We start from the raw sequence: 21,781 nt of genomic DNA on the forward strand, positions 1-21,781 counted from the left end.
GGTTGAGGACAAAAGGAAAAATCCATTGCCTCGTTGTGAGAAATGGACTGTGCAACTCCTCTCAAAACTCCTTAGGAGGCTGCTAGTAGTCTGATTAACTCAGTCTGAGTTTCAAATCTTTCCTCTGGTTCACCTACGGGGCAAAGCTGGGGGGCTGAGGAGAAAGCCAAATGGACAATCAGCAAAGGGCATGAACCCACCTTGAAAATATCCCAGAGCTGTTTCTGTAACAGAAACTCAGAGGCACCGTGTGACAAACCACACAGAGACCCAACAATAACACAATGTGAGTCATTTCCCAGTTTCTCTGTTGGCAGTTTTGGAGAAGAGTTCCAAGGTGTGACAGAAGAGTCTTGTTGCAGATCAGGCCACTGGGATGGAGGAAGTAAATGGGGCTCTAGCTAAGGCATATCTAGAGGGCTGCTTAGAACAGGGAAGCGAATCTCCCTTCTCTGACTCCATTTGGTTCAAAGAGGAAAGGAATAATAACCTATATAGACAACTTCCCTACACTGTGAATTTGGAAGAGGGAGGAACAGGGTTCAAGTTGAATAGATAGTAGAGTTTTGGTCAGGAGGGTGTAATTCAAGAGCACAGAGCTAGAACTGGGGGGTTGAGGAGCACTGGACTGGCGGGGAGTTGGAGAAGGTGGTAGAACATCCAGAGTTCTACAACGTGGGTGGTCATGACCTGGAAGTTAATAAACTTGGGCTCTTGCTAGATCACCATTTATTTATACAAACCTGCCTAGCACACATAAAGTAGATCTAAAGAAGGTGAGGGAAGAATCAATAGAGAGAGAAGCAGAAGTGAATGAATCGATTAGTCAAAAAAGAATGGAAATGACGGATAAATCTAAGGCTGGTTGTTTACATATATCAATAAGATAGACAAATCTCTAGCAAGTTTGATCAATAAAAAAATAGAGAAAGAACAGGGAATTAAAAATTATGAAAATACTGTATTCAATTATAGGGAATAAATATGAAAATCCCAATGAAATGGATCACTTAAAAGGAAATCTTTTTTTTTTTTTAATTTTACTTATTTATTTGACAGAGAGAGAGACAGTGAGAGAGGGAACACAAGCAGGGGAGTGGGAGAGGGAGAAGCAGGCTTCCCCACTGAGCAGGGAGCCCGATGTGGGGCTCAATCCCAGGACCCTGGGATCATGACCTGAACCGAAGGCAGATGCTTAATGACTGAGCCACCCAGGCACCCCACTTAAAAGGAAATCTTAATGATAAAAACTCTCAACAAAGTGGGTCTAGAGGGAATGTACCACAACATGGTAAAGACCATCTATGACAAACCCATAGCAAAAATCATACTCAATGGTGAAAAACTGAGAGCTTTTCCTCTAAGATCAGTAATAAGACAAGGACGCCCACTCTTGCCACTTTTATGCAACATAGTACTGGAAGTTCTAGCCACAGCAATTGGGCAAGAAAAAGAAATAGAACGCAGCCAAATTGAAAAGAAAGAAGTAAAACTGTCACTATTTGCAGATGTCATGATACTATATATGGAAAACTCTAGACCGCACCAAGAAACTACTAGAACTGATAAACGCTTGCAGTAAACTCAAAGGATACAAAATCAACAAACAGAAATTGGTTGCATTTCCATACACTAATAACAAGCTATCAGAAAGAGAAATTAAGAAAATAATCCCATGTATGATTGCATCAAAAAAGAATAAAATACCTAGGAATAAACTTGACCAAGGAGGTGAGAGACTTGTACTCTGAAAACTCTAAGAATTTGATAAAAGAAACTGAAGGAGATACAAATAAATACAAAGATATTCTGTGCTCATGGACTGGGAGAATTAATATTGTTAAAATGTCTATACTACGGTAAGCAATCTATAGATTCACTGCAATCCCCATTAAAATGCCAAAGGCATTTTTCACAGAATTAGAACAAAGAATCCTAAAATCTGTATGGACCACAAAAGACCCAAACAGACAAAGCCATCTTGCAAAAGAAGAAGGAAACTGAAGGTTCCACACTCCCTGATTTCGAACTATACTATAAAATTATAGTAATCAAAATAGTCTGGTACTGGCACAAAAAAGACACAGATCAATGGAATAGAACAGAGAGCCCAGAAAAAACCCCACGTATATAATGGGTAATATATCTATGACAAAGAAAGCATGAGTATACAATGGGAGAAAAGATGGTCTCTTCAATAAATAGTGTTGGGAAAACTGGACAGCTACGTGCAAAAAACCCAAACTGGACCACTCTCTTACACCATATACAAAAATAAGTTAAAAGTGGATTAAAGACTTGAATATAAGACCTAAAACCAAAAAACTCCTAGGAGAAAACATAGGTGGTAAGCTCTCTGACATCAGGCTTAGCAATCTGTTTTTGGACCCATCTCTTCAGACAAGGGCAACAAAAGCTAAAATAAACAAATGGGGCTACATCAAACTAGAAAGCTTTTTTTTTTTTTTTTTAAAGATTTTATTGTTTTATTTGAGAGAGTGAGGGAGAGAGAGCACAAGCTGGGGGAGGCAGAGAGACAGGGAGGAGCAGACTCCCCGCTCAGCAGGGAGCCCAATGCGGGACTTGATCCCGGGATCCTGGGATCATGACCCAAGCTGAAGGCAGACTCTCAACTGACTGAGCCACCCAGGTGCCCAAACTACAAAGCTTTTGCACAGCAAAGGAAATGAACAAATGAAAAGGCAACCTACTGAATGGAAGAAGGTATTTGCAAATCCTTTATCTGCTAAGTAGTATCCAAAATAAGTTTAAAGCACCCACACAACCTAACATAAAAAATGCACAAATAATCCAATTAAAAAATGGGCAGAGGACTTGAATAGACATTTTTACAAAGACAACATAGAGATCCAACAGGGATATGAAAAGATGCTCATCATCCCTCATCATCAGGGAAAGGCAAATCAGAACCACAGTGAGATCACTTCACACCTGTCAGATTGGCTAGTACCAAAAAGACAATAACAAGGGTTGGTGAGAATGTGGAGGAAAGAGGACCCTTGTGCACTGTTGGTATGAATATATATCGATGCAGCCACTATGAAGAACAGTGTGGAGGTTCGTCAAAAAGTTGAAAGTTACTGTATGATCCAGCAATTTCACTTCTGGGTATTTATCTGAAGAAAACAAAAACCCCAATCTGAAGAGATAAATGCACACTGATGTTCACTACAGCATTAGTTTCAATAGCCAACATATGGAAGCAATCTAAGTGTCCATCCATACAGGAATGGATAAAGATCTCTCTCTCTCTCTCTCTCTCTCTCTCTCACACACACACACAGAGAATATTACTCAGCCATACAAAAGAACGAAATATTATCATTTGTGACATCATCATAGGACTTAAAGGGTATTATGCTAAGTAAAATAAGAGTGAAATCCGACAGAAAAGACACCATATGATTTCACTTATACATGGAATATAAAAAACAAAACAAATAAACAAAACAAAGCAGAAACAGACTCATAGATCCAGGAAAAACACTGCTGGTTACCAGAGGGTGGAGGGGTTGTGGAGTGGGCAGAACAGGTGAAGGGGATGAAGAGGTAGAAACTTCCAGTTATAAAATAAGTAAGTCAAAGGGATATAATATATAGTGTAGGGGATATAATCAATAATATTATAACAACCGTGCCTGGTGACAGATGGTAACTAGATTTATCATCAGCATCATTTCATAATGTATAAAAATACTGAATTACTATGATGTACACCTGAAACTAATAGGATACTGTATGTTGATTACACGTCAACAAGAAAAGAAAAGGAAACTTAAAAGTATGGAGAAGAATTAATAAAGAAGAGAATATTTAAAAAAATTTTAAGTGCTACTTTACTTGAAGTAGTTATGCGAGATGAGTGAGTCCTAGAGATCGTCTGCGTAGCATGAGGCCTAGTCAACAATACTGTACTGTACATTTAAAAATCTATTAAGAGGGGAGATCTCATGTGACATGTTTTTACCACAAACAACAAAAAATAAACAAACAAAGGGACCAAAGGAAACTTCTGGAGGTGATGGATATGTGTATTACCTGGACTGTGGTGATGGTAACAGGGGTATGTCCCGTGTATATGAGACCCAGTATACAAACTGCATGCACTAAGGATGTGAGGTTTTGTTTTTTTTTTAGATTTTATTTATTTGACAGAGAGAGAGACACAGCGAGAGAAGGAACAGAAGCAGGGGGAGTGGGAGAGGGAGAAGCAGGCTTCCCGTGGAGCAGAACCCGATGTGGGGCTCGATCCCAGGACCCTGGGATCATGACCTGAGCCGAAGGCAGATGCTTAACGACTGAGCCACCCAGGCGCCCCTGTGTGGTTTTTCTCGTAAATCAATCACACCTCAATAAAACTGTTAAAAAAAGTGCTACTAACCCAAAGTCACCCTGAGTAGTTTCATAGGCAGGCTATTTTGTACATTTAAGGAATGGATAATTCCTAGAGCGCGGGACAGAGAAGATGTCACACGTTATATCATGTTGCAATACCACAGAGAAGATGTTGCAAATTGTGTAACCTGGGCACCACAACCTGTCAAAGAGAGCACAAAAAAGACTACAGACCTAACTCACTTAAGACTAGAGATACCAAAATCCCAAGCGACATGTTAGTAAATCAAGGCTAGCCTGGTATTCAAAGAACACACCGTGACCAAGCGTAATACGTTTCAATGCCTAACTATCAGGAAATCTGTAATTAATCACCTCCAAAATCAAAAGCAGTCAAAAAAGAAAAATCACTTGATTCTCTTGCTAGACACTGAAAGGGCTTTTGAAAAAAATTCAGAATCAATTTCTTAGAGAAAAAAACCTCAATAAAATAGGAACAGAATATTTCCTACAATGAAGAATAGCTCCATAAAAAGAAGAAATAGCACCATTCTCTTCAGAATGGTGAAACATTAAGTTAGGGAAAAAAAGTAAAAAGGAAAGAAGGCAATATCAGACTCTCGACACAATGCAGGGAGTGATCGTCAATTGAAGGCAAGAAATGAGAAGTATTAAAAGGATGGAGAAAAATGATATTTTACCTGGATATGCTCCAGATAATGAAACTCAAAGTAGGAAGGTTTAATAGGTGAGTGCAGAAAGGGGGCGAGCACCAAAACGTACAAAACTAATAGCTTATTTACTTACTGGCAGTGATCGGACAGAAATCACTGGGGACCTAAATGAAAAAACTCTAAAACCTCACAGAAGACAGGAAAAAAAAAAGCCTTGACTAATTGGAGAGATACGTCTGGGAGTGGAAGATTAACTCTGGTTAAGAAATGAGATACCCCAGGGTGCCTGGGTGGCTCAGTCAGTCAAGCGTCTGCCTTTGGCTCAGGTCATGATCCTGGAGTCCTGGGATCGAGTCCGCCATCGGGCTCCCTGCTCGGCGGGGAGTCTGCTTCTCCCTCTGACCCTCCCCACTCTGATGCTCTCTCTCTCTCTCACAAATAAAAAAATAAAATCTTAAAAAAAAAAAAGAAATGAGATACCCCAAGGTAAAACATACATTTAATCTAATTGCAATGAATATCAGTTGGTAGGGTCTTGACAAAACAATTCTAAAACTTACCCAGAAGAAAAAAATGTGCCAGAACAGCTGAGGAAATTTTGAAAGGCAAGGGTGATGATGGGCATTTTTTCCTACCAGATATTACAAAGTATGACAATAGCAAATGCTGCCAAGCAGGGATGGGCTGAAGGAATCCCCCCACTCTGAGTCAGGCACCACACTAATGGTCTGGACTGGTTTTACAAAGCTCTGTCAATTCCTATGTGCAGCCAGCATCTATTAAATACCTTCCAAGTGCCAGGCGTTATGGACAGAACAGGGAATACGAGTGGACCAGCCCTTATCCCCACAGAGCTTGCTGTCCAGGGGCAAGGTGGCTCAACAATGAACTTCAAGTGTGATGAGCATTACCAGAGGGGAGCTTTTGGCGCATGGCGACAGGGGTGGGGGAAGATTTGCCAGAAGAGAGCAAGATCCACTGTCCACCTCACAAGAGAAACACTGAGCTACCTTACGCCCATGGGGCTTGTCCCTTTACTGATGGTAGCTCTGTCTATCAAACTGGGGAGTCTCAACTGGTGGTTTGTGGACTGGCCTCTTCAGTGAGATGGCCAGTGGTCAGCACCAGCCTTGAAGACTGTCCTTTGCCTCAGCCCCAACCTTTGATAGAATCTGTGGACCCATGAAGTTTTCAAACTGGAGTATCTGCAAACCCCAGGGGGCTTTTTAAAACAACACTGGTGCCCACCCCAGAGAGTCTGATCCCGGAGGTCTGGGATGGGGCTGGAGGATCTGCTCCTACCTATCAGCTTCTGGGTGAGAGCTGGAGTCAGTTCTGACTAGGAAGCTCTCAAAGACCAATTCAGGGCTAACTTTGAACTGAAATGCATGGCCCTATTCTAGAACGAAATGAAACTGGACTGAAAGTCAAGGGTGTGCAGTGAGTCATTCACTTAAAAATATAGGACTGTCTCCTGGGCAAAGACACTTCCCCTAGCAGGGGTGCTCTAGTGAGAGGCACTCTCTGCTGGCTGTGAGGTCTCCATGAGCCACTGTCATCCTGGGGGCTGAGACTGCTCCTCCTCTGACCTCCATCCCTCCATCTGCAGGACTACAGAGGGGGCCTCAGGCCTCTGCACGCTCCATCTGCCATGGACCCCTCTTCCCACTCTTCCCACTCTTACTCCGACTCCACAATGGGGATCGTCAGAACACTTTTCCCCGTGCCCTCGATTCAGGGTCACATCAGTCTTCGCAAGAGGTCTGTGCCTCTGGGGCATCCCTCATCCCCCAACCCTTCGGTTGTCATCTTCTGGAACTCATGTTCAGCTATGAGCGAAATGTCCTGTATCCTCAAACTCTTATATGAACGTTTCTTCACCTTCTCGCCCAGAGGGAAACCTGGTGACATTGCTCCAGCCTCTTCAGGGCCTGTGGCTCTCTCCCTCACCTCCTTCTGGAGTGGGCTGGGAGGTGGGGCAGGTGTCCTCCTTGGTTCTCACCACCATTGCCAGACCCTTCTTCCCGCCTCTGGTTCTGAATCTTCTGTCACCCCCAGCCTCATTCCCAGGTCCCATCCCCTCCCACCTTCTCTAGGACATGCCCAGCACCTCCCTCCTACTCCTGCGCCCCTTTCCCCTTCCTAATGAGCATTCTCATTAGCCCATAGAAAGCTTTTAATTTCCATCTTGGGAAAAAACCCCAAGTCTCTCTTTCCCTCAAACTGTCTCCCCAGTGCTGCCCCATTTTTCTCCATGGAAGCACCCTGAAGAGTTGCCCATATTTGGGGGCTCTAATTTCTCTCCCCTATTGCCTCCTGAGTCAGTTCCAAGCAGATGTTTCCCCCCCACCCCATGGAAATGGCTCTTCTCCAGCAACTGCCCCACATCACACCTGACCCAATGCCCGGTTCTCTGACCCCATCCCCCTGAGCTGTCTGCAGCACTGGGCACAGCTGACCACTCCTCCTCGGTCCAACCTGTCCCTTCAACGTCACACTCGGAAGCCCAATTGGCTGCACAACACCTGGCATTTACCATGTCTGCATGAGCTTCGGAGATTTCTTCCCCGAACCTGCTCCCCCACCCTCCTCTTGTCTCAAAAAATGGCCACTCTCTCCTCTGGATGCTCAGGCCAAGATCCTTCTGGAGGACTGGTGACTCTCCCACCAAGTTGAAATAAATGTCAACTTTTCGGTAAGACCTTCACTTGCTACCTTTTATCTGACTTTCCTGGTCCGTTTTTGAATTTTCCTCCTCAGTACTTATCACCATTAGGCTTGCTCCGAGAGGACAGAGGTTTTGGTCTGCTCACTGCTGTGTTTCCAGCGCATGGCCCGGGAGCGGTCCGCAGGAGGAACTCAGTACCTGTCTGTTGAGTGTGGGTTGCAGGGACACCTGACGGATGACGTGGGCAGCAAAGGAGGGGAGAGAATTCTCAGCCTAGGGAACCATCAGTGCAAATTCATTGGCTGGAGTATTTGGGGACAGGTGGGGGCCAAGACACGAGCCTGGCAGGTGGCAGGACCCAGATCGCAGCAACGAGCCTGCATGTATGTGTCCGTGAATATGGACTATGGGCTCATGGGGCCAGGCAGCTGCCTCCGCCCCGCTGTGAACCAGTGGCTCAGGCCTCCCATCCTATCTGTCCTGAGAGACTGGCGTGGAGGAGACTACAGGGTCCCTGCCAGGCCAGCAGCAATCGAAGGGACCCTGCACCCAGTCCTAGCCCCCCGGGTGTTCCTGGCTCCATGCCCTGGACAAAGGGAGCCTGTGACATGGAAGGCAACCTCGAGGAGCCAAGGAGCTCCACCTAGAAGCCCATCGTGCCCTGACCTGACCACTTGCTACCTGGAAAATGGACACAAGGATGCTTAAAAAAAGCCAAACAAAAGCATCATCCCATCAGTGGGGTGGGAGCTCACTCATTGGCCTGAGAACCGAACTATCCTCCTCATGCGTGATGACACATCCCTCCATCCTGCAGTGGGTGTGGACCAGGCCCCAGGCTCAGAGGGAACACCTGCTCACTTTGGGCAGAAGCTGTCACTCCTACCAGAGCCAGAGATCTGGATGTAGCTTCCTGGGGGGACAGGCGAGCCCAAGAAGAACGGGGGGCATGGAGGTGTCAAAGACCCCAGTAGCCCGGGTCCCCAATGGGATGGGGTCCAGTCAGGAAAAGCCGTGCATTCTCACTGTGAGAGACTGAGGGGGTGGGGTGCAGACAGAGCTTCCTGCTGGCAACAAAGACCCACCTGTTTTCCTTTGGCCCGCATCTCCCCTCTCCTTTTGTATTAATTCACACACTAAAAATCATTTGAAATTAATATATTCTGGGTAAACACATTCATTTTCTTTTAAATTTGCAAAACCCTCCAGTGAAAACATTTGAATATGTAACACAAAGGCCTGTTTTCTTTGGGAAACATGGATCATTTCCAAGGTGAAAGGCAGCATAAATATGTCCTAAGTAAGAGGTGCATTCACAAAAGGACCAAGCTGGAGTCATCAACAGATTTGGGAGATGATTATTGTGTTTTGGGAATGAATCGTTACTTGTCTGAACTGTGGGGAGGTGGAGGGTGTTTTTATTTTAATGGATTAATCATTTATGTCTGAAGTTCTTGCTCTTTCCTAGGAGGACAGTGCGGGAGGTTTGCATGAAGTTATAAATCATGTCAGCCTTTGGGCCTCATCTCTGGGAGGCCTGGTCTGTGAGGAAGTTATACTAATAATTTGAGAGAAGTGGTTGCCTAGAAGGGCTCCCTTTAGCCAACCCGGTCAAGGCAGGGTTGGGGATGGAGAAGCCCCAGAAGATGGGCGTCCTGCCTGTATATGGTGTCTGGCCCATGCCACCAGGCAGTGGGGGCAGCTCCAGGAAGAAGTATTTTATTCCTGGCTTGGCCAGTTTCTCTGGGTCTTGATTTCCTCATCTGTATAATGGGTTGCATGCTCTCCGAGGGGCCACCAGCTCAGAGCATCTGTGTCCACCAACTACAGTAACATGGGGCTTGAGACAACCAAAAATCTCTCCTGTATCCGTCCCACCCTGAACTGTGAACTCTATCTGCGTCAGGCATTTTCCAAGCATTGTAGACCTATCAGATCTCATCAGGCCTGTAAGGCAGGAGGTACTACTGTTATTCCCACTTTACAGGTGAGTTTACTTGCCTTCCTTGTACGTCAAGGAAACACCAGTACAAGCCCTGGAACCCAGGTGTCTCTGGCTCAGGCTTCATGTCTTAGATTCTGTGGGACAGGTGTTGCTAGCTGGGGTCTGCACTGGGCCTAGAGTGGAGAAGTCCCACCCAGCTCCTGCTCCCCAGAGTGGGATCTCGGGGTCTTGGGCCCACAGGCTGCACGTAAGCTCCTCGGCACATGCTGTTTGCTTGGAGCCTTCTGAGAAGCAGGCAATTGGGCAGGGCCCTCCTTCTGCCCGTCCTCATCCCTTGCCCTCTTCCCTCTGGTTGAGGAGAAGCTATGGGGAGGAACAGACACAGAACATCACTCCCTGACTGGGTGCCTCAGCTCAGTAAGCCACAGGCCATCTGCCAGGCCAAGTGGGGACCAAACCAGACCCCCAACACACTGCTGGGCCACCGCACCGGATACTACCCAGGCAGCTCAGGGACATCTTTCATGGTGTTCAGTCATGCTTGGCATGAATGGCAAAAGGGAACAAGTCCCCCAGATGAATCTGCTGCTGCTTTCTCTCGCCCTTCCTCTGGGGACTCCTCAGCCAGGCAGCGTTCCTTTTGTCCGGAGCACCAGCAGGGCCTTCTCGGCCATCCCAGCAGCTCCGCCTGAGAGCCTCTGACACCAGGCTGCAGCCTGCAAAGCTCCCCGCGCCTACTGCCACCGTGAGCCTTCCACAGCACCCCGGCCCTCCTGGGACCTGTCCTCTATAGAGCCCACAGCAGCCCAACACAGCTGCTGACTGACCACACTCGCATCCGACATCCGGATTCACCAATAGCAGTAACACGATGCCTTGGTAAGGACAGGTAGGGCAGGCCAGGTGTTAGGAGTCTGGGCTTTGGAGTCAAGATCTGCTTTGCAGTTACTAACTGCAGGGCTGGGTCCTGGGATCCTGAGATCACTGAATCTCTCCGATCCCTGGTGATCTCATCTGTCAAACAGGGATGGCACACAGTATGTATTCCATAGATGCTATCCTAATTGTCTCTTTCATATCATTCTATTTTCAGCATCTTCCCATACAGATAGGACATTTTCCCCATTCTGTCCGACAAAGTAAGCTTAACTTCTGGAATACTCAGAGAGCCTTGCATCTTATTCCCAGGTCAACAGGCAGTGGACTTATGTCATTGGGAGGCAACTCTGGGCCTACGTTAGCATGCTGCGCTCCCATGAAGGAGCTGGTTAGTGGACCTACACATCACCCCCAAGTGCCTGGGAGTCAGCCCAGCCCAGCTCAGGAACCTCATGGGCTACTGGAGCTAGGGCCACCCAAGTGGCCTCGCCTGGCTGTCATGGGAGCCAAGCACCAGGGGCCAATTTAATGACATAGGAAACTGATCACGAAGTACAGAGGTCCCAGCATGCTCTGTCTGACTGCTGATAGTGCTTCTGCTAGAAGAGAGGCCTTAAATCTGTTAGCAGTTAGGAAATGGATTTCAAATGGCCTCTTTTGGTTCTCAGCGGGAGGTTTTGCTGTGTGTAGACTCCCCTGGGCCAAAAGCACCCTCTCCAGTGGAGACTAGGTAATGGCGGGGGCCACGGGTGGGGGTGGGAGGTGGCTGGGGAGGGTGTGAACGGGGCTCTCCAATGCCAGTTTTACAGCCCACTTCCCACCTGGCGGGAGGGGCCTGTTCTCTCCTTGCAGCCCAGCGACCCCTCATGGTGCTCCTGGGTTTGGGCCTTGCTCTTGGATTGAGCTCTGGGAGTGACACCCTGGCTCATCCCCATCATAACCTCAGTCGCAGAATTCTGGGGGAACACGGGGCAGAGGGCGCCCCTCGAACCACGGACTTGCCACTTAGCGTATGAAGGCCTCTGAGACCCCAGAGTTTCTTCTAGAGGGCCGGGGCGAGTACAGACGCTCACCTGAGAGGTACTACGGTTCCTCGGCAGGTGGCTCCCTTCCCCTCCTCAGGGGAGTTGTTTGGAGGAAATAAAGGGGACAAGGCTCAAGCTATCTCCCTGTGCCCCCCATTCTTGGGAAGTGGGGGCAGGATGCAAAGGGCAGAATGAAGAGTCTGTGAATACGGGCTCATTTCCCTTCTCTAGGTTCATCTAAGGACCCGACGGACCTGGGGCAAACCGTGGGGAGCTGTTTCCCAACCGAACAGTCCCCCACATTGTCCCATGCTGGACACCACTTGCCAGTTTTAGGTGGAAAAACCCACTTCCTGCCACTACAGAGCTCATGCTCTGCTCCCCGAGCAGCAGCCCCTGAGGGAGAGGCCTAGACACCACCTGCTGGCTGCACTTAGGACTGACCTTGGAATCCAGTCTGGGTTAACTCCCCCAGGGGCTGTTGTAACCAGAACACCTGGGTTATTTCTGGAGAAATCCCGTGACTTCATCAGAGGCCTGGATTCAAGCCAGCAAGCACAGCTACAAAACCCCAAACAATTAAGTATGTCCCCGGTCAAGGGAAATACTAAGATATGGGTTAGGCAGGTATGGCTATAAAAATCCCTCAAACATCCTGTAGGGTAAATGTAGACGCCAGCTGAGCGCACCACCCCGTTGTCCTTAAATGGCTTGTTACCCTGGTTCCAGAGTTAAGTGAAATTGAGCCTCATTATGTAATCATTCTTAACACCTTGCTCACTTTATCTCAGAGCAGAAGCCCTGAGCACCAGCTGGTGTGAAAGATCTAGGGCTGACTAGAAGTTTCCACACTGACACATGAACACCCTGCTCAGTGCTAGGAGTGATGCCCAGCTAGGCCTGGCTGGACACATCTAACTTCTGTGGGGTGCTGATCTGCCAAGACGCCGTGATGCCTTGTTTGTTCTGATGGCTGGAGTGGCCAGGCCGGGCTCATAACGTGGGTAAGAACATACTGACCGGGAAAGTCTAGGTGATGTGTTAGCACAGGGATTGGCCAGTGATTCACCCTCTCTGTGCTCAGAAAACCCTGGCTGTTTTAGTTGTTGGCGTTGTCCTCAGGAGGGGTTTCACATTCCCAGTGTCCAGGAGTCCCGGCAACACGGGCCCGTGAGAAGCAATGAAAACCTCCCGAGCTTGCTCAGGTTCTGTCTTAGCCGGGCCCAAGCTTGGTGAGCCTCTCCGGTGGGGAGATGGGACCCAGCCCCCGTTGGAGGAAGGAGTGCCTTCCGGTGGACAAGTGATATGTGTGCATGTCACTGGAAGGACAGTGGTGTGTATTAGACAGCGTCTGCTACTCGGGGATCCTAGAGCAGCGCCACTGGCCTTTGCCATGGGAGGGCAGGGCACGTTCTACGGGGTCTGCGGGAGGCTCGGCGGCCCAGCGTGACTAGCCTGAGCGACTCACCCCCTGGCACCACCACACCTCATCAGAGGAGGCTTCCCGGTGAAACCAAACTGGTCGGCCGACTTCGCCCTTTCTCCACTGCTCCCCTTTCCTTGGGAGAGAGTAAACTTACTTACGAGGCTATCTTGGGCTCGGACACATCTTTAAGGGAGAATACAGGAGCAGGGAGGGTTGCCGTGAGCAGCATTTTGGGAGCGCTTCGAGGGGACGACATGCATGGAGCCATTTACTAACCATTCACCTGCAGGACGTGGGTCTGGAAGAGCTCCTCATGGCCGGAGGCGTGGCACGTGTAGTTGCCCATGTGGACGGTGGTCACCTTGGTGATGTAGAGGGAGTTGTCCTCTCCAAAGTCCTGCACAGGGCGAGGAAGACAATGAGGTTGGCCTCTCCGATGAGGAGGCTGGGAAGGAGAGCCCGGTCTCCCGCTTTTCCCGGAAAACAGAAACACTACAGCTGAGCCCCTTTGCTTGGCCAGAGCTGCCCACAGGGCCGGGCCGGCCTAGGCCGCAGGAACTGCATCTATCTTCCATGTTGTTGGAACCTGAACCTTGTACATCCACTTAAGGCCTGAATCGCCCTCCCTGGGAGGACGGCCTGGAACACCTTCCCGCTCATTCCTCTCGCTTTCTAAGAACTGGGCTCACCTGCCCCTCTTACTAATCCTCATCCTGCTTGGGGCTCTTGTCCACCTGCTGAGCAGCTCTGCAGGGTGGCCTTGTTTAGGGCTGGCAAGTTTTTCTTATAAAACTCAACACCCAAAAAACAAATAATCCAATTAAAAGTGGGCAGAAGACATGAACAGACATTTCTCCAAAGAAGATACACAGATGGCTAACAGACACATGAAAAGAAGCTCATCATCACTTATCAGGGAAATACAAATCAAAGCCACAATGAGCTATCACCTCACACCTGTCAGAATGGCTAAAATCAACAACTCAAGAAACAACAGGTGTTGGTGAGGATGTGGAGAAAAAGGACCCCTCTTGCACTGTTGGTGGGAATGCAAACTGATGCAGCCACTGTGGAAAACAGTATGGAGCGTCCTCAAAAAGTTAAAACTAGAGCTACCCTATGATCCAGCAATCGCACTACTAGGTTTTTACCCAAAGAATACAAAAATACTAATCAAAAGGGGTGCATGCACCCCAATGTTTATAGCAGCATTATCTATAATAGCCAAACTATGGAAACAGCCCAAGTGTCCATCAATAGATGCATGGATAAAGAAGATGTGGTGTATATATATATACATATATATAATATTGGATACTGTGTATGTATATTCCCATATATATATAGGAATATCCAGCCATCAGAAAGAATGAAATTTGCCATTTGCTTGCAACACTATGGACAGAGCTAGAGAGTATAATGCTAAGTGAAATAAGTCCGAGCAAGACCAATAGCATATTATTATCATTCGTGTGTGGAATTTAAGAAACAAAACAAATTAACAGGGAAAAAAAAGAGAAAGGCAAACCAAGAAACAGACTCTTAACTCTATAGAGCAAACTGATGGTTACGGGGGGGGGGGGGGCGGGGGTGAGTGAAACAGGTGATGGGGATCAAGCAATCACACTGCTGGGTATTTACCCAAAGAACACAACAACACTAATTCAAAGGGATACACGCACCCCTGTTTATTGCAGCATTATTTACTATAGCCAAGATATGGAAGCGGCCCAAGTATCCACTGATTGATGAATGGATAAAGATGTGGTACATATACCAGGGAATATTACTCAGCCATCAAAAAGAATGAAATCTTCCCATTTGCAACAACATGGATGGAGGTAGAGAGTATTATGCTAAGTGAAATAAGTTGGTCAGAGAAAGAAATACTATATGATTTCACTCATAGGTGGAATTTAAGAAACAAAATGAAAAAGCAAAGAAAAAAAATAAGAGAGAGGCAAACCAAGAACTCAACTCTAGAGAACAAACTGATGGCTACCAGACGGGAGGGTGGTGGGGGGGATGGGTGAAATAGGCCATGGGGATTAAGGAGTGTACTTGATGAGCACTGGGTGGTGTGAGAAAGTGTTGACTTACTATATTGTACACCTGAAACTAATATAACACTGTATGTTAACTGGAATTAAAATAAAAACAAGAAAGTTTTTCTTAAAGGGACAGATAGCAAATATTTTTGGCTTTGTGGGCCATAGGGTTTCTGTGAACTATTTAATTCTGCCTTGTAGCACCAAGATAATGTAACAATACATAAATTAATGAGCATCACTAAGTTCCAAAGAAATTTTATTTATTTATTTTTAAGATTTGTTAATTAGAGAGAGCGAGCGACTGAATGGGGCCGGGAGGAGGGCAGAGGGAGAGGGAGAGAGAAACCCAAGCGGACTCCGCGCTGAGCGCAGAGCTGGAGGCGGGGCTCGATCTCACGACTCTGAGATCACGACCTGAGCCAAAATCAGGAGTCAGACGCTTAACCCACTGAGCCACCCAGGCGCCCCCAGTGAAATTTTATTTAAAAAAAAAATAGGTGGTGGGACAGGTTTGGCCTGCAGGGATAGATGGCCTACCACTGATTCAGATCCACTTTGTCCCAAAATAATTCTAGGTGCCTTGCTGAGACCTGGCTAACCCAAGAAGGGAAACAGAACTCTGAGGAAAATGAAGGCAAACAAAAAGCAAGAGAAGGGACATAAAAGGTAGCCGGGAGGGGCGGATGCCAGGGGTTCTGTAAGAACAGCCTCGACAACCTTGCTCCTATTATTATTATTATTTTTAAAAAGATGTTATTTATTTGAGAGAGAGAGCAGAGTGAGCACAAGAGAGAGCATGCACAAGTCGGGGGAGGGGCAGAAGCAGAAGGAGAAGCAGACTCCCCGCTAAGCAGGGGGCTCGATCCCAGGACCCTGGCATCATGACCTGAACCGAAGGCAGACGCTTAACCGACTGAGCCACCCAGGCACCCAAGTTTCCCTGTTATTCTTAACAGGACATGCAAAACTCCTCTTGACCCCCTGGAGCCAACACCAAACCATCCCTCTTGCCGTTCCCTGTGCCCCTTTCCACAGAAGCACTCTGGTGGCAGGTGGGAAGGAAGGCCAGCAGTCACTGTGTCACAAGGGTTATCCAAGGCAGCCACAGAGCAGCTCCCTGACATGTGACCCTCTGCCTCGCTCACACTCCAGAGGGCCTCACTGCCACCATCTTGAGTCCCGTAAGGACGATTTTTGGCTAATTAGCTTGGTGAGGGAGTGCGGGCTCAGAGAGAAGCTTGGGGGAGGGCACAGGGGGGAAGGTGGATCGTGGATGCATGCAGCCCGCTTTCATGATCAGGAAAAAAATACACACCAGCACTCCCAATGGAGTAAAATATTGCAGAGGGCGGCTAGGGCCCAGTGAGTTTTCTCTGAAGCATTGCTCTGCTTAGAAAAGCCCCATTCCTGTCACTCTGTGGAAGCTTCGATAATAAAAATAAAACACCAGATAGCTGATTGGTCCTGTGTCATAACAGAGTCATAAAGGTTCATACCTGAGTTGCTTATGAAAAGTTAATGGTTAGTCAATTCTGGGCTGACAGATTTCTGGTCTAAGCCGTTTGTGTGTCAAAACCTAAGTCTGGAGGAAAATATATTTTGCTTGGAGGCTCCATGGCGAGGTGGCAGCTTGAAAATAGGGCAGGGCAGCTGGGTGCAGCTCCCACCGCGGGGACCCCTCAATGCCTCACCTGCTTGGTTCCAGGGGGGACTCCATCCCAAAGGGCAATCCCAGAGCTGCTCGCAGGGGGTCTGGCGCTGGGGGCCCCCGGCACTTTCCCTCGTCCGCCTCCCTGAGCCTTCATGCCCACAGCCCATCCTCCTGGATGGACGGCCTCAACCGGGCTCGGGTTCTGGCGCCCCCTCCTGTTGCTGCCCCCTTGGTGATGTGGTCACGGGGACCACACACCCCTCAGGCCGTGTGTAATCCTCAGGAAAAAAACCCAAGCCAGAAAACGGAACAAAGCCCAGTCCTCACAGGGTGAGAAAGCAGAGCTCTCCTTTACCATGTATTCGGAGTCTGACCTTCTCTTAGTCCCTCCCCTGTGACCAGTGGGCCAAAACACCATCTTCTCATCTGGGGGACAGCGGGGACCTCCACCTTTGCCCCTCTGCTCTTCCTCTACACCGCAGCCGGACCCTACCCCCTCACCCCGAGTCACAGCCCTAGAGGGTCTGCAGGGATGACCTGCCATCCCCACCTCCTCCACTCTCCCTTGCTCATTCCACTCCAGTGCTGCAGCCCCTGACTGTTGCCTACATGCCAGGCATCCTGCCCCCTCCTCCAGGCTGTCAGTCTGGCTTGCATCCCCTCTTTCAAGTCTGCTCAAATGTTATCTGCCCGCCCTGTCTATAACCCCCACCCCACCTGTCACTTACTACCACTTAGCATACCGTTTGTATCTGTCTGCCCCCGACTAGGACGTGAGCTCTCCTGCATCCCCAGGGCCTGGCACAGTGGGCCCTCAGTAGATACTCAGTGAATGGATCGCACGAGATGCCGAGCTAGGCTTTCCGCAGGGACTGTGTTCTGGTTCTTTTGGATTTGACAACAGAGGCACCCACCTCCTGCCTTCCCACCCACCTGAACATTGCCAGTGATGGGGCATCAAAATGAGGTGACTGGCAGGAAGGCAGAGAACTGCTCGCAAGCAGTGGTGGGTGCGCAAGCGGGTGCCCCCGCTTCCCCACCCTGTCTCCTTCTCCACGCTGCATTCCTCAGGCCAGGGCATGCGGGCATTGGCCAAAGAGAAGGCTCCAGGCAGGGCAGCAGGCAGAGATGGAAAAGCCCACGCGTGCCATCTCAGACTCGTGGTGACTTTTGGTGAGCCACTACCAAAGTCATTTAACCTCCGTCTGTTTTTCCTCATTGCTGCCGGTAGCCGAGGCGTAACTTCTGGGTGATCGCTCAGGGGCTGAGGGGGGTGCCTCAGCTCTTCAAGGGCACAAGGGGATGCTGGATACATGGCGGTTCTCCTCTGAGCACCCAACTCATTACCAGCCTGTGACTTAGGCTATGGGGAGAAGCTGACTGTGGAATAAATAAAATAATGCCTCTGGGCTAAAACAATAGGCATCATATAATTATAGAACAAAGTGCATATTGTTTTCTGGAACATGAATACTGGCAACTGAAATCAAATTTCCCTCATTGGAATTGAGGAAATTACTTTAAAAATTGATTTATAAGAAGCTACATAAAACTAAACCTGTAATCCTTCCTCTCCTGAATGTTCTTTGAGATGTGTCTGAATACTGCTATCAATGCTTGATTGCATCTCTGTAATTGTCTTTTTATGGATGGGTTTTTTTTTGTTTTGTTTTGTTTTTTTTTTTTTTTGGTTCTGATACATAGAAATGTATTAGCAAAATCAAGATTCCTTCCAGAAATAAAACAGATGCCAGATTAGACCATTCTTTGTACTGATGCACATCTGTCTTTGGGAAAGAGACAATTTTACTAAAAGATATAGTTTTTGTCTTTTAAAAAGCTATTTTGTAAGTATCTGCCCTTAATAAAGAAAGTAATTAAATGAGACTTAAGTATTAAACAATACTTAAGCAGAGAAGAGATGGGGCATGTTGTCATAGTGATACATGGGACTCGGGTCTAAGTAATATGAAAATGAGCCATCAACGCGGAATATTTAGTGACTAAATGTTAAACACAAGGACTCCAGGGTGATTTCAGAGTTTAGGTTAATGATACTGTCAAAGCGACAAGTTAAGATTCAGTTGAGACACATTTATTCCGAGCTTTTCTGACTCTGCCCTTCTCAGAAGCCGTGTTCTCAGGAGCCCTCTGCCCTGGCTCTCTTTGGGGAGGATGGAGTCAAGGAGAGGGTTTTTTTTCTCCATGCCAGTTTAATTCTGGCCCCTAGAATTCACTATCCCTAGCATCCCTGCTGCACAAACATTTTAACAGGATGGACCCAAACACTGAACAATATGCAGCCCTTGGTGATGGCTGGCCTCAGAGAAGTCTGCACTCACATGTCCCACATCCAGACCAAGCAAGGACCAGATGCACCCCGGGTGGGCACACACAAACATCCACGGGAAGACACACAGTACACGTGAGCGTGAATGTGGACACTCACGGTGCCCCCAGCCCCCACCTCATGGCTCTCCAGCTGACTACCCTGACCCACACTGGGGTTCCCGTGCTGGTCACTTCCTTTAAGACCCTTAAAGACGTACTTGCCACTCTGCATGTACCTGCTCAGAGTCCTCTTGAGAAGTCCCTGCAGCCTGAAGTCATCCCTAAGAAGCTGCTGAGCGTCTAGGGTGGGGTGGGGCTGCTACAGATGGTCACATGCATTGTGAGCCCCCCAAAGTTGGTCAGTGCTCTTGCTCAGTCCCAGGCCCGGGCCAGGGAGCCACAGGCATGAGAGAAGTCACTGTGGGGAGGGCTCCTGGCTTCCCCAGGACTGCAGGGACTATCACTGGCTGACGTGGGTTTATATGATCAGTCTCCCCCATGCCTGTGAAGGCCAAAGAGGAGGCACCTCATCCCTCTGCTGACCACCATATTGTCCCCGATGCGTGGCTCAGTTGGTGTCTGCTGGACAAATGGAGGTATGTTAGCTGAGTGTGCTGGCTCTCGGGGAGCCCTGAAGGGAAGGGCAGTGAAGAAGTAACGTCATCCAGAGAGAGGTCTGGGCTTTGTTTTCCTGGGGGCTTTGGCCACTAGACTATGAAACATATGATTTATGATGGGGGCTCTGAGCCATGCTGTGCCAGTTGGGTCCCCCCAGGGGCTGGGGGCTAGACGTCATCCACGTGAGCAGGGCATAATCAAGCTCCACCAGCAGCTCAGCACACCAGGCTGGGGTGAGCTTCGCTGTCAGGCAATGCGCTGTGCACGTGCTTACACGTCAGTGCGGGGAACGGCAGATGCGCGTGACTGCACCAGGAGAGGACAATGGAGGCTCTGCATTTGGAATCCCCTGGATTCTGCCCCATGGAGCTTCTTCTTCCCTTGGCTGATCTTTTCTTTTCTTTTTTCTTTCTTTCTTTTTTTTGCTTATAAACCACAGAAATTTCTCATAGTTCTGGAGGCTACAAGTCCAAGACCAAGGTGTTGGCAGGTTCGGTGTCTGGTGAGAGCCCGCTTCTTGGTTCTTGGAAGGCTGTCTGTCTTTTTGCTATAGCCCCACATGGTGGAAGAGGCCAGGGCTCTCCCTTTTTATAAGGGCACTAATCCCACTCAGGATGGTTCTACCTTCACGACCTAATCACCTCCCCAACGTCCCACCACCAGATACCTTTCCAATGGGGACCAGGTGTAAACATACGAATTTTGCTGGGATACAAACATTCAGTCTGTGGTACAGATGGTTGCTTCCACACAAGCAATAATGTACAGAGAATAAAGGAGTTCACATTTTGGGTAAAACACAGAAACACGTATCAGACTTACACCAACCTAACTCTAAAAATAGATTAAATGTAGGATGCAACATTTTTAAGCCCAGTCTCTGATCTTTGAGGAGAGGAATACATGAGATGAGGTCCACACTCACTCCAGCTCTCTGTTAGAGGGCATCTTCCAGACCACGGCACAGAGAACCAGCACCCAGAGAACCACAGCAATGAAAAAAGAGGTCAGGATACAGGGCCCTGGAGGTAGCTGGAATATGAAAGCTAGTATAGCAGAGAGGACGGGGCTTTGAAGGCTTTGAAGAGCACCAGGAATTTCACAGGGTCACCGTTGAGTCACTGGCCGGACACTAATGTACAGATGCTCAGGCTGAGATTCAAGGCCTCACAGAGCACATATCCTGGAGTCTGTGAGCTGAGTGGAGGTTCCAGAGATTGCACACTGTTGAGAGCTGTTGGGGTTCTGACCGTCCAGAATGGAGAGACCTTGGCGAACATCCTGGGTATTCCCTTGGCTGATTTTAACCTACGCTTATCCCCTGTAATAAACCATCAATGTCAGTCTAAGAGCTCTCAGTGAGTTGAGTCCTTCTGGCAAATTATTCAACCTGAAGGTACTTTTGTGTACTCCCCAAACTTGATCTTGATGCCAGAATGAGGGAGGTCTTGGGTGGACTGCCATCTCTAACTTTGTAGTTGGCTCCACAATTCAATCAGGGGGATTCTGACCCAATTGTGTGGATGCTGCGCATGTCGCCTGAGGGCAAAGTTGAATGTCCAAGTGCACACAGGTGGCTAGGCACTTCTCCAGAAAGCTCATGTCAGAGTCACGGCTCTGAGCACTCAGTGTCCATCCTCAGAGGCCAGAGGACAGGCACCTCTTGACTCTAAGACTCCAGGGTATCATGTGGATGAGTGGCAGCTCATGGGGCCCTCTCGTGAGTTGTAGGCCTTGGATCCTTAGCTGATCAGCCTGGCGTGCCCCCCTGGGGCAGGGTGGAGCTCAGTCGTTAAGCATCTGCCTTTGGCTCAGGTCATGATCCCAGGGTCCTGGGATCGAGCCCCACATCGGGCTCCCTGCTTCTCCCTCTCCCTCTGCCCCCCGCCCCCCCTGCTTGTACTCTCTCCCTCTCTCAAATAAATAAATAAATCTTTAAAAAAAATTTCCTTCCATGGCTCATTTTAGGGACCGAGAAGGCCTGCAATCAGGAATTTTCTCCTGATACAGTGTTTTAAATCCTTATACAGACATACCTCATTTCATTACCCTTCACAGATTTTTTTTTTTTTTTTTTTACCTATTGAAGGTTTGTGGCAGCTCTGTGTAGAACAAGTCAGTTGGCACCATTTTCCCAACAGCATTTGCTCATTTCAT

General features: G+C 48.3%; 1 protein-coding gene across 1 annotated transcript in view; it reads right to left on the reverse strand.

The window, feature by feature from the left end:
• The window catches only part of FSTL4 (follistatin like 4), a 382,903-nt gene that overhangs the window by 27,826 nt on the left and 333,296 nt on the right, over positions 1–21,781 (reverse strand). The window contains exon 7 of the mRNA XM_045892606.1: positions 13,250–13,370. Within this exon, the coding sequence (XP_045748562.1) occupies positions 13,250–13,370 (121 nt within the window). The remainder of the gene's footprint in view (positions 1–13,249; positions 13,371–21,781) is intronic.

The sequence above is a fragment of the Mirounga angustirostris genome, unplaced genomic scaffold, assembly GCF_029215605.1.
Source record: "Mirounga angustirostris isolate CCGP_5_RB_7025 unplaced genomic scaffold, mMirAng1.0.hap1 SCAF_7, whole genome shotgun sequence".
NCBI lineage: Eukaryota > Metazoa > Chordata > Mammalia > Carnivora > Phocidae > Mirounga > Mirounga angustirostris.